General features: G+C 44.1%; 1 protein-coding gene across 1 annotated transcript; it reads right to left on the bottom strand.

Annotated features, from left to right (window-relative positions):
- Nucleotides 1-4,002: 4,002 nt before the first annotated feature.
- guca1c (guanylate cyclase activator 1C) lies at nt 4,003-13,043 on the bottom strand. The gene is made up of 4 exons (XM_029716061.1): nt 12,656-13,043; nt 6,354-6,503; nt 4,402-4,489; nt 4,003-4,223 (listed from the first exon to the last, which is right to left on the bottom strand). The coding sequence occupies exons 1-4, from the start codon at nt 12,848-12,850 to the stop codon at nt 4,081-4,083; spliced, it is 576 nt and encodes a 191-aa protein (XP_029571921.1). The 5' UTR covers nt 12,851-13,043; the 3' UTR covers nt 4,003-4,080.
- Between the last annotated feature and the right edge of the window lie 289 nt (nt 13,044-13,332).

The raw sequence follows: 13,332 nt of genomic DNA, 5'->3' as shown, positions 1-13,332 counted from the left end.
CCATGGTCCAGTAGGTCCTCTACTGTTGAATAAATGGTATTTCTGTTGGAAGCAGGCACCATGGTCCAGTAGGTCCTCTACTGTTGAATAAATTGTATTTCTGTTGGAAGCAGGCACCATGGTCCAGTAGGTCCTCTACTGTTGAAGAAATGGTATTTCTGTTGGAAGCAGGCACCATGGTCCCGTAGGTCATCTATGAGGCCTTATTCAGTAGTGATGATAAATCAAACACCAGGGTCTAAGCTTGTTAGAAATAGACTACCGTAGGGTTAAATATAGGTCAACTAAGTACTCAGTAGGTAAGGATTGTAGCAAGTGGAGGGGATATCTTTCAGTATAAGCAAGCATCCAAATGTATGATTCTGGAAGTTTGTTAGCCGTAGAAATGATTGAAGACAGGGGCGTTTTAAGACGATATGAAAACTATATATGGTTAGACCTTTGGATGCCTGCAGTATCATGTTAAAGAAAATAGTTAAAACTGTTGAACCACTTCCTTTATTAAATCAACAGGAAATCTGTATGTTTATTTAGAATGGTTGTATTGATTAAATTGTTAAGGCAACCCAAAAACATGTTTCAAATTTCTTCGGGATCGGTGTCCCTTCCACGGGACGGTTGAGCTAACGTAGGCTAATGCGATTAGCATGAGGTTGTAAGTAACAAGAATATTTCCCAAGATATAGACATATCTGATATGGGCAGAAAGCTTAAATTCTTGTTAATCTAACTGCACTGTCCAATTTACAGTAGCTGTTACAGTGAATGAATACCATGCTATTGTTTGAGGAGAGTGAACAATTTTGAACATAAAAAGTTATTAATAAACAAATTATGCATATTTGGGCTGTCTCGATACAAAATTTTTAACAGAAATGCAATGGCTCATTCGATCAGTCTAAAACTTTGCACATACATTGCTGTCATCTAGTGGCCAAAATGTATATTGCACCTGGGCTGGAATAATACATTATGGCCTTTCTCTTGCATTTCAAAGTTGATGGTACAAAAACAATACAAAAGAACGGTTGGGTTTTCAGAACCCCAAAAGTAGTATAATGTTGAGATCAGTCCCAACCCACGTGACACGAGTGAATTTAGAATGTAGGGTCACTTTCAACATCCAGTCTAAAACACACTATGGAACATCTTTAGTGACTCAGAAACCTGGACGTTTTTGCTTTGTGAAAATATATTTTTTCTCAAACATTTGCTTATGATTATAAATATCTATAACGTACCATAATTGTTTTTTGAAAAACAACAATTCCTTTCCATTTATTTAGAATAAGAGGATATACAATACATCTATTCAGTTTCTTTAAATATTTGAGCCTGAATACAAATAGGAATGCATAGAATCCTAGTCACCAGCCAGAGAACGCCCCTAAAGTTCAAGCCCCGTCTGTTTATGGTATAAGGGCTTCTAAAGTTCAATTCCCGTCTGTTTATGGTATAAGGGCTTCTAAAGTTCAATTCCCGTCTGTTTATGGTATAAGGGCTTCTAAAGTTCAATCCCCATCTGTTTATGGTATAAGGGCTTCTAAAGTTCAATCCCCGTCTGTTTATGGTATAAGGGCTTCTAAAGTTCAATCCCCGTCTGTTTATGGTATAAGGGCTTCTATAGTTCAATCCCCGTCTGTTTATGGTATAAGGGCTTGTGACTGTGAGAGGAGGAGGACTAGAGAGAGCTGTGGTGACTGTGAGGAGGAGCAGGAGGACTAGAGAGAGCTGTGGTGACTGTGAGTGCTGGAGGAGAACTAGAGAGAGCTGTGGTGACTGTGAGAGCTAAGGAGGACTAAAGAGAGCTGTGGTGACTGTGAGAGCAGGAGGAGGACTAGAGAGAGCTGTGGTGACTGAGAGGAGGAGCAGGAGGACTAGAGAGAGCTGTGGTGACTGTGAGTGCTGGAGGAGGACTAGAGAGAGCTGTGGTGACTGTGAGAGCAGGAGGAGGACTAGAGAGAGCTGTGGTGACTGTGAGAGCTGGCGGAGGACTAGAGAGAGCTGTGGTGACTGTGAGAGCAGGAGGAGGACTAGAGAGAGCTGTGGTGACTGAGAGCTGGAGGAGGACTAGAGAGAGCTGTGGTGACTGTGAGAGCAGGAGGAGGACCAGAGAGAGCTGTGGTGACTGTGAGAGGAGGAGTACTAGAGAGAGCTGTGGTGACTGTGAGAGCAGGAGGAGGACTAGAGAGAGCTGTGGTGACTGTGAGAGCTGGAGGAGGAGGACTAGAGAGAGCTGTGGTGACTGAGAGGAGGAGTACTAGAGAGAGCTGTGGTGACTGAGAGGAGGAGCAGGAGGACTAGAGAGAGCTGTGGTGACTGTGAGAGCAGGAGGAGGACCAGAGAGAGCTGTGGTGACTGAGAGAGGAGGAGGAGGACTAGAGAGAGCTGTGGTGACTGTGAGAGCAGGAGGAGGACTAGAGAGAGCTGTGGTGACTGTGAGAGCAGGAGGAGGAGGACTAGAGAGAGCTGTGGTGACTGTGAGAGGAGGAGGAGGAGGACTAGAGAGAGCTGTGGTGACTGTGAGAGCAGGAGGAGGACCAGAGAGAGCTGTGGTGACTGAGAGAGGAGGAGGAGGACTAGAGAGAGCTGTGGTGACTGTGAGAGCAGGAGGAGGACTAGAGAGAGCTGTGGTGACTGAGAGGAGGAGGAGGACTAGAGAGAGCTGTGGTGACTGTGAGAGCAGGAGGAGGAGGACTAGAGAGAGCTGTGGTGACTGTGAGAGCAGGAGGAGGACTAGAGAGAGCTGTGGTGACTGAGAGGAGGAGCAGGAGGAGGACCAGAGAGAGCTGTGGTGACTGTGAGAGCAGGAGGAGGACTAGAGAGAGCTGTGGTGACTGTGAGAGCAGGAGGAGGACTAGAGAGAGCTGTGGTGACTGAGAGGAGGAGCAGAAGGAGGACCAGAGAGAGCTGTGGTGACTGTGAGAGCAGGAGGAGGACTAGAGAGAGCTGTGGTGACTGTGAGAGCAGGAGGAGGACCAGAGAGAGCTGTGGTGACTGAGAGAGGAGGAGGAGGACTAGAGAGAGCTGTGGTGACTGTGAGAGCAGGAGGAGGACTAGAGAGAGCTGTGGTGACTGTGAGAGCAGGAGGAGGAGGACTAGAGAGAGCTGTGGTGACTGTGAGAGCTGGAGGAGGACTAGAGAGAGCTGTGGTGACTGAGAGAGGAGGAGGAGGACTAGAGAGAGCTGTGGTGACTGTGAGAGCAGGAGGAGGACTAGAGAGAGCTGTGGTGACTGTGAGAGCTGGAGGAGGACTAGAGAGAGCTGTGGTGACTGAGAGAGGAGGAGGAGGACTAGAGAAAGCTGTGGTGACTGTGAGAGCAGGAGCAGGAGGACTAGAGAGAGCTGTGGTGACTGTGAGAACAGGAGGAGGACTAGAGAGAGCTGTGGTGACTGTGAGAGCTGGAGGAGGACTAGAGAGAGCTGTGGTGACTGTGAGAGCAGGAGGAGGACTAGAGAGAGCTGTTGTGACTGTGAGAACAGGAGGACAACTAGAGAGAGCTGTGGTGACTGTGAGAGCACCAGACGGAGGAAGAGGAGGAAGATGAGGAAAAGGTCTCTCCTCTGCTCCACTCAAGTGATACACACAGAGAGAACATATAGGCTGCATCCCAATTCTCTACACTTGCACTTTCACACTTCCTGTCGTTGATCTCAAAGTATTTAATTGGTGTAATCATTGCCTAGAGGGTTTCCACCGTGGTTAAATCTATGATGGGACTTTGGGAAAAGGGTGAAAATACAATTGGGATGTAGAAATAGAGAACATAGAGTCGGCAAGACGGGTCACATGGCCTCCTGGCATGGTTCCGTTATCCTTACATCAACTCAGCCTTCTTGGTCGATGGAGATTTGGGACATGGCTCCCTCCCATTCATGTATATTCGCCTTCTCATCAAGATGCTCAAGTTCGTCGTTTGTTCTTTTATAAATTTCCTCCATATATTATATATTAAACATTCCACTATAATTGCTTTCCGTCCAAGACAATCCTATTCTTTCTCAACAAACTTTCTGCGTTGCGTTTCTGTAAATTCTGAGTCCATCAAACAGGAAGTGCAACAGGAAGTGACGTCATCGTCATTCGGGTGATTTGACCTGCTTTTTCTGTCCGTTGACAATGATCTCTAGAACGTTGGTGAGGTCCATCATCTTTCCCAACATCTCCATGATGTCTTGGTGGTCCCTGGCTCCTTCGATAAACTCCTCCAGAGTCAACTCACCTGGAGGTGTGAAGAATTAAAAATACATAGAACAAGATATACATTGGCTTCCTAGACGATAGCAATTAAAACATTAAAAAGCTAACTTAAATTCCAACCCCTGGGAATACCTATCTGTTTTATGTGTAAGCTCACCCATTTCAATAAATGTACTTCTCTAAATGTTGATCATTCTTACCTTCGTTATTTATGTCAACCTTCTCATAAATGAGGGTCACAATCTCCTCCGTAGGAGGGTCATAACATCTGGTGATGTCCTGGATGGCCTGAAGTAATCAAAACAGAACAAACAGCTGAAGTCACAGAGAATATCATTAGAAATAAGTGTTTTTATACTTTCATGTCATCCTCTGGGGTTCTATCATCCTCTGGGGTTCTGTCATCCTCTGGGGTTCTGTCATCCTCTGGGGTTCTGTCATCCTCTGGGGTTCTGTCTTCCTCTGGGGTTCTGTCATCCTCTGGGGTTCTGTCATCCTCTGGGGTTCTATCATCCTCTGGGGTTCTGTCATCCTCTGGGACTCTATCATCCTCTGGGACTCTGTCATCCTCTGGGACTCTGTCATCCTCTGGGACTCTGTCATCCTCTGGGACTCTGTCATCCTCTGGGGTTCTGTCATCCTCTGGGGTTCTGTCATCCTCTGGGGTTCTGTCATCCTCTGGGGTTCTGTCATCCTCTGGGACTCTGTCATCCTCTGGGGTTCTGTCATCCTCTGGGACTCTGTCATCCTCTGGGGTTCTGTCATCCTCTGGGGTTCTGTCATCCTCTGGGGTTCTGTCATCCTCTGGGACTCTGTCATCCTCTGGGACTCTGGGGTTCTGTCATCCTCTGGGGTTCTGTCATCCTCTGGGGTTCTGTCATCCTCTGGGACTCTGTCATCCTCTGGGGTTCTGTCATCCTCTGGGGTTCTGTCATCCTCTGGGGTTCTGTCATCCTCTGGGGTTCTGTCATCCTCTGGGACTCTGTCATCCTCTGGGACTCTGTCATCCTCTGGGACTCTGTCATCCTCTGGGGCTCTGTCATCCTCTGGGGTTCTATCATCCTCTGGGGTTCTGTCATCCTCTGGGGTTCTGTCATCCTCTGGGGTTCTGTCATCCTCTGGGACTCTGTCATCCTCTGGGGTTCTGTCATCCTCTGGGACTCTGTCATCCTCTGGGGTTCTGTCATCCTCTGGGTTTTCTTGGTACTTTTCAATTGTTTTTAACTGTTTATACAAATTGTTTTACCCAAATATCAATCAATCAGGTCTACTGTGTCTGAGGTATACAACAGCATTTAAACATGATCGTGTCTATAGTGAGGCCCCACATCACTTTGGGACCTATATTCTCCTGCAGTGTGCACTCATTCATTACTTTCCACCATATTTTTTTTTTTTTACCAGTCATTTCCTTTCAAATCAGTGAAAGGAAGTGAACAAGTGCACACTTTAGGAGGAAGGCGGGATAATTGAGGACTCTGTTACCATATAAGGGCTTGAGTAGTCAGTAGCACGACGGTTCTGTCCGATTGGTCTACTCTGAGATGTAAAGCGTAAACACTAGGCCCCAGAATATATCCTCAGATAGAGTCCATTGACCGTTTGGACTGTTTGAAGCTATCAAGCCAATCCACAACAGTCAGTTACTGTTAAGTATTTGTTTATAACACTCTACTTTCTTAGTTCACCGATTAGCCTTAAAACAAAAAAAATACTCTTATAGGAAATGTTTCCTCTAAACAGGATAAGACATATTTTTTTTAATGACTGCGTCTTTGTGGTGACTTAAATAGGACATCTCTAACAGGATGAATAAGAAACTGAATCCAACTCTGAATTCTACGGTATCTTTTACTGCTATATAATTTCCAGCGTAGCTAGCTAGCAATGCAGCAAATTGATCGACAACATACAGTAGTGAGGAATATATTTAGGTTAGGATTAGATTAGCAACCCTTTGTTGATGTGTACCGTCTTGTTGTCGGCTATTTAAACCTTTCTGATCCCTTCACAGTTAATCTCTCTGGAGTCTATTTTCAGTGGAGATATAGAGAGTCTATAATGTTCCTCAAGGCTCTGAGACTGATAAAGATCCCTGTATAAAATCACAGCAACTAAATTACATAAATAATAAATAAATATAGAAGCCCACCTTGAATATTGTCCCCATTTCATCTTGGTCAATTTTGCCGTTTCCGTCCTGATCGAAAAGTTTGAAGTACCATTTCAGTTTTTGGTTGATTTCTCCTTTCAGCATCAGACTGACTGCTGCTATGTATTCAACGAAGTCTATATATCCATCCTGGAAGAGAGAGAGAGAGAGAGGGAGAGATAAATATGATTGTTAGACAACAACAAAAAAAGAGAAGAGATACTTACTATAACTTTCTGGTTAACACCAACACCTAATGTAATTATAATAGCCCAATAAAGTTGCCTCTCAAGGATGCCTCTCAAAGTTGCCTCTCAAGGATGCCTCTCAAAGTTGCCTCTCAAGGATGCCTCTCAAAGTTGCCTCTCAAGGATGCCTCTCAAAGTTGCCTCTCAAGGATGCCTCTCAAAGTTGCCTCTCGTGGATGGTCTATGTCAGATATACCCAGAGTGCTGAGGGTACGCCAAATTTCCAATGAGGTTATACAATTTGGTGATGTTTTTTTCCTCGCCTGAGTAGCCTCGTTTCACTGCCAGAAAATAAAATGAAACCATCTAGTGTTCAGCGAAATAACAACACAATGTCAAATACAGGTAGCCTAGTCAAATAATTAACATCCAATCACATTAGCCGTTACTCTCTCGTGGGAATTCCACTAATGGTCCGTATGGAGTCAAAAGTAGCTGCTGTTCGTGTTGGTCCACTGCAGCATCCACCGAGAGGCTCTTGCTGCCAAGGTATTGCCTGACAACTTGAAAGATGTTTTGGACACTACAGTGAAAATGGTTAACTTTGTTAAAGCAAAAGGCCCCTGAACTCGTGTATTTTCTGCACTTTGCAATGATATGAGCAGCGACCATGTAACGCTTTTACAACATACAGAAGTGCGCTGGTTATCAAGGGGCAAAATATTAACATGTTTTTCTAAACTGAGAGACGAGCTTAAAGTTTTCTTTACTGACCATAATTTTCAATTGCATGATGAGTTTCTCACACGACTGACCTATCTGGGTGATGTTTTTTCTCACCTGAATGATCTGAATCTAGGTTTACAGGGACTCTCCGCAACTATATTCAATGTGCGGGACAAAATTGAGGCTAAGATTAAGAAGTTGGAGCTCTTCTCTGTCTGCATTAACAAGGACAACACACAGGTCTTTCCATCATTGTATGATTTTTTTGTCTGCAAATGAACTCAAGCTTACGGACAATGTCAAATGTGATATAGCGAAGCACCTGAGTGAGTTGGGTGCGCAATTACCCAGATACTTTCCCGAAACGGACGACACAAACAACTGGATTCGTTATCACTTTCATGCCCTGCCTCCAGTCCACTTACCGATGTCTGAACAAGAGAGCTTCATCCAAACTGCAACAAGCGGTTCTGTGAAAATCTAATTTAATCAGAAGCCACTGCCAGATTTCTGGATTGGGCTGCGCTCGGAGTATCCTGCCTTGGCAAATCGCTCTGTTAAATACACTGATGCCCTTTGCAGCCGCAGTTGAAGTCAGAAGTTTACATACACCTTACGCCAAATACATTTAAACAACGCTTTTCCACAATTCTTGACATATAATCCTACCAAAAATTCCCTGTTTTAGGTCAGTTAGGATCACCACTTTATTTTAAGAATGTGAAATGTCAGAATAATAGTAGAGAGAATGATTTATTTCAGCTTTTATTTCTTTCATCACATTCCCAGTGGGTCACAAGTTTACATACACTCAATTAGTATTTGGTAGCATTGCATTTAAATTGTTTAACTTGGGTCAATCATTTCGGGTAGCCTTCCACAAGCTTCCCACAATAAGTTGGGTGAATTTTGGCCCATTCTTCCTGACAGAGCTGGTGTAACTGAGTCAGGTTTGTAGGCCTCCTTGCTCACATACACCTTTTCAGTTCTGCCCACAAATGTTCTATAGGATTGAGGTCAGGGCTTTGTGAAGGCCACCCCAATACCTTGACTTTGTTGTCCATAAGCCATTTTGCTACAACTTTGGAAGTATGCTTGGGGTCATTGTCTATTTGGAAGACCCATTTGCGACCAAGCTTTAACTTCCTGACTGATGTCTTGAGATGTTGCCTCAATATATCCATATAATTTTCCTTCCTCATGAAGCCATCTATTTTGTGAAGTGCACCAGTCCCTCCTGCAGCAAAGCACCCCCACAACATGATGCTGCCACCCCCGTGCTTCACGGTTGGGATGGTGTTCTTCGGCTTGTAAGCCTCCCCCTTTTTCCTCCAAACATAACAATTGTCATTATGGCGAAAAAGTTATATTTTTGTTTCATCAGACCAGAGGACATTTCTCCAAAAAGTACGATCTTTGTCTACCATGTGCAGTTGCAAACCGTAGTCTGGCTTTTTTATGGCGGTTTTGGAGCAGTGGCTTCTTCCTTGCTGAGCGGCCTTTCAGGTTATGTCGATATAGGACTCGTTTTACTGTGGATATAGATACTTTTGTACCTGTTTCCTCCAGCATCTTCACAAGGTCCTTTGCTGTTGTTCTGGGATTGATTTGCACTTTTCGCACCAAAGTACATTCATCTCTAGGAGACAGAACGCGTCTCCCTCCTGAGCGGTATGACGGCTGCGTGGTCCCATGGTATTTATAATTCCGTACAATTTTTTGTACAGATGAACATGGTACCTTCAGGCGAAATTGCTCCCAACGATGAACCAGACTTGTGGAGGTCTACAATTTTTTTTCTGTGGTCTTGGCTGATTTCTTTTGATTTCCTCATGATGTCAAGCAAAGAGGCACTGAGTTTGATGGTAGGCCTTGAAATACATCCACAGGTACACCTCCAATTGACTCAAATGAAGCTTTTAAAGCCATGACATCATTTTCTGGAATTTTCCAAGCTGTTTAAAGGCACTGTCAACTTAATGTATGTAAACTTCTGACCCACTGGAATTGTGATACAGTGAATTATAAGTGAAATAATCTGTCTGTAAACAATTGTTGGAAAAATGACTTGTGTCATGCAAAAAGTAGATGTCCTAACCAACTTGCCAAAACTATAGTTTGTTAGCAAGAAATTTGTGGAGTGGTTGAAAAATGAGTTTTAATGACTCTTAACCTAAGTGTATGTAGACTTCTGACTTCCACTGTATATGAGAGTGGATTCTCGGCCATCACTAACATGAAAACTAAATACAGGCACAGACTGTGTGTGGAAAATGATTTAAGACTGAGACTCTCTCCAATACAACCCAACATTGCAGAGTTATGTGCATCCTTTCAAGCACACCCTTCTCATTAACCTGTGGTGAGTTATTCACAATTTTCAATGAACAAATAAGGTTTTATATGTAAGATGGTTAAATAAAGAGCAACATTATTGATTATTATTATATTATTATTTGTGCCCTGGTCCTTTAAGAGCTCTTGGTCACTTCCCCTCGAGCCGGGTTGTGACAAAAACTCACACTCATTATTATCTTTAATAAATGTATTGTATAGTGTGTGTGTGTGGCAGGCTTACAATGATGGTAAAAAAAAAAACATTTGAGAGTGCGCTGACCCTGGTGCTAGAGGGGGTACAGCTGGAGGTTGAATGTTTGAAGGGGTACGCTGACCCTGGTGCTAGAGGGGGTACAGCTGGAGGTTGAATGTTTGAAGGGGTACGGGACTATGAAAAATGTTGGAACCACTGCTCTATGTCAACAATAAGACATGAAGGTCTAGGTCAACAATAAGACAGCATTCAAAGGGTTCATAACTGAGTTATATGAAGATTATAACAGTTTCTTACAGGTAAGTCATCAGTCATATGTTATATTAGTGAAGTCTTTCAACCTGAGCTACAGGCTTAGAAAGTTCAAGGGGGCATGGTGGATGATGGCATCCTGTGGTGAGCTGATGTGTGGTTAGCTGATGAGCTGATGTGTGGTTAGCTGATGTGTGATGAGCTGATGTGTGGTGAGCTGATGTGTGGTTAGCTGATGTGTGGTGAGCTGATTAGCTGATGTGTGGTTAGCTGATGTGTGGTTAGATGATTAGCTGATGTGTGGTTAGCTGATGTGTGGTTCGCTGATTAGCTGATGTGTGGTGAGCTGATTAGCTGATGTGTGGTGAGCTGATTAGCTGATGTGTGGTTAGCTGATTAGCTGATGTGTGGTTAGCTGATGTGTGGTTCGCTGATGTGTGGTTCGCTGATTAGCTGATGTGTGGTTCGCTGATGTGTGGTTAGCTGATGTGTGGTTAGCTGATGTGTGGTGAGCTGATGTGTGGTTAGCTGATTAGCTGATGTGTGGTGAGCTGATGTGTGGTTAGCTGATGTGTGGTTAGCTGATGTGTGGTTAGCTGATTAGCTGATGTGTGGTTAGCTGATGTGTGGTTAGCTGATTAGCTGATGTGTGGTGAGCTGATTAGCTGATGTGTGGTTAGCTGATGTGTGGTTAGTGATGTGTGGTGAGCTGATTAGCTGATGTGTGATTAGCTGATGTGTGGTTAGCTGATGTGTGGTGAGCTGATGTGTGGTTAGCTGATGTGTGCTTAGCTGATGTGTGGTTAGCTGATGTGTGGTTAGCTGGTTAGCTGATGTGTGGTGAGCTGATGTGTGGTGAGCTGATGTGTGGTGAGCTGATGTGTGGTTAGCTGATGTGTGGTTAGCTGGTTAGCTGATGTGTGGTCAGCTGATGTGTGGTTAGCTGGTTAGCTGATGTGTGGTTAGCTGATGTGTGGTGAGCTGGTTAGCTGATGTGTGGTTAGCTGATGTGTGGTTAGCTGATGTCTGGTTAGCTGGTTAGCTGATGTGTGGTTAGCTGATTAGCTGATGTGTGGTTAGCTGATGTGTGGTTAGCTGATGTGTGGTGAGCTGATGTGTGTTTAGCTGATGTGTGGTGAGCTGATGTGTGGTTAGCTGATGTGTGGTTAGCTGATGTGTGGTGAGCTGATGTGTGGTTAGCTGATGTGTGGTGAGCTGATGTGTGGTTAGCTGATGTGTGGTTAGCTGATGTGTGGTTAGCTGATGTGCAGTGAGTTGATGTGTGGTTAGCTGATGTCTGGTTAGCTGCTTAGCTGATGTGTGGTTAGCATTAATTAAGGCACACATTGGTGGTGAATGAGGTGAGTTTCTCTCCTTACCATGTAAGCGCTGTGAGCATCTTGAACAGGGCTATATTTCAGCATTAAGACCAGAGGAGGTGTGGTATTTGGCCAATATACCACGGCTAAGGGCTGTTCTTAAACACGACGCAACACGGAGTGCCTGGATACAGCCCTTAGCCGTGGTATATCGGCCATATACCACAAACCCCCGAGGTGCCTTATCGCTATTATAAACTGGTTACCAACGTAATTAGAGCAGTAATAATAAATGTTTTGTCATACCCGTGGTTTTGTCACACCCTGATATACCACGGCTTTCAGCCAATCAGCATTCAGGGCTGGACCCCACCCAGTTAATAATAATATATGAATCAAATCAATTCATACTTTCATTTTTATTTTTTATTTTTTTTAAATGGTGGATCAGCTTAGTATTGCGGAAAGAATATTGCTTCCATCAATGTAATTGTCTGCATCATTTCCGATCCCCCATATATTTTTAGGGTAAACATATATATCCACATACATACACGTATGCATCCATATACACATATATACATACACATACCTATATAGACATACATACTTTTTAAAGAATATACCTTTATTATTCCCCACAAACCCTACAACCCTTCCCCCAATTGGAGTCAACCAATAAACACTTAGGCTTCTACCTTCAGGTTATATATCTTATACACATTTTACAGACACAATCTATTTTACAATAGTTACATTTTGTTTGTTTTTAGTCCTTCCTCTATTTCTGATGCCCATCCAGTTTCTATTTGTAACTGTGCTATTTCAAAAAAAGTTCTGAACCTATATACATTTTACAGACCCCTGTATGTTTTACATTGTTTATCTTGTTATTAGTCCCACCCTTTAGCTCCATTCAACCCCTCCCATCTATCTCTCAACACCATCCATTTTGGATTTCTATTTAAAAATATATATTTTTCAACTTAATTTTTTCAATTTATACTTAATTAATGAATCATCCATCAGTTGCCAATGCTCATCTTTCTATTCCTGGTGGAACCATGTCTTTGAACAGACAGAGAGACAGAGAGACAGAGAGAGAGACAGAGAGAGAGACAGAGAGAGAGACAGAGAGAGAGAGGAGACAGAGAGAGAGAGAAAGTGAGAGAGACAGAGAGACAGAGAGAGAGACAGAGAGAGAGAGAGAGAGAGAGAGAGAGAGAGAGAGAGAGAGAGAGAGAGAACGAACAAGGGTTTTCTTACCCCATCCATGTCGAAGGTAAAGAAGACCTGGTCGACGTAGCTGCTAGCTTCTTCTGTCATCCCTTGCATCTCCAGCATAGTCTTCAACTCAAACAACGTGATGAGTCCCGAAGGAGACTCTTTCATGAACTTGTTGTACCAGTGGTGCATGTCCTCTGCCAGGATATCGTCCAGGTTAGACTCGTAGGCCCCCATTCTTTCTTATTCCTACAGACACGTCCTGCTTCTGCCTAGGAGAGAGAGGTGGGCCTGGGGTCTGGGGCCTGCCTGCAGAGAGAGCTAGCTAGAAAGGTTGGCGGAGGGAGCAGAGCCGGAGGCGAGGTGAGGTGTAGTGGAGAACAACGCTTCAAGTGGCTGACTCTTGCTGCATTGACTCTCTCATAATCTGCTTGAGTTAAGCCGCCCTCACCAGCTACTAAGAAAAGAGGTAACCCTATAATGAGATAACTGGACAGCTCTTCCAAGAACCTGGGGACATCTAGGCTTCAACAGGCGTAAAGTGTGGGGGGGGGGGGGGGCCCATGATTGGCTCGTTGGACAGAGACGTCCCACCAAGGAGAACAGTGATGGGGTAGAACGTGCAGGTGTAGTCCGCAACTCCCTGACACTATAACTCTAGTTTGAATCAACGTTGTTTCCACATATTTGACAGTTTTTCCCAATTGTTAAAACGCGTT

Source organism: Salmo trutta, chromosome 26 (genome assembly GCF_901001165.1).
Source record: "Salmo trutta chromosome 26, fSalTru1.1, whole genome shotgun sequence".
Lineage (NCBI taxonomy): Eukaryota > Metazoa > Chordata > Actinopteri > Salmoniformes > Salmonidae > Salmo > Salmo trutta.
This window is presented reverse-complemented; position numbering and strand designations above follow the sequence as displayed.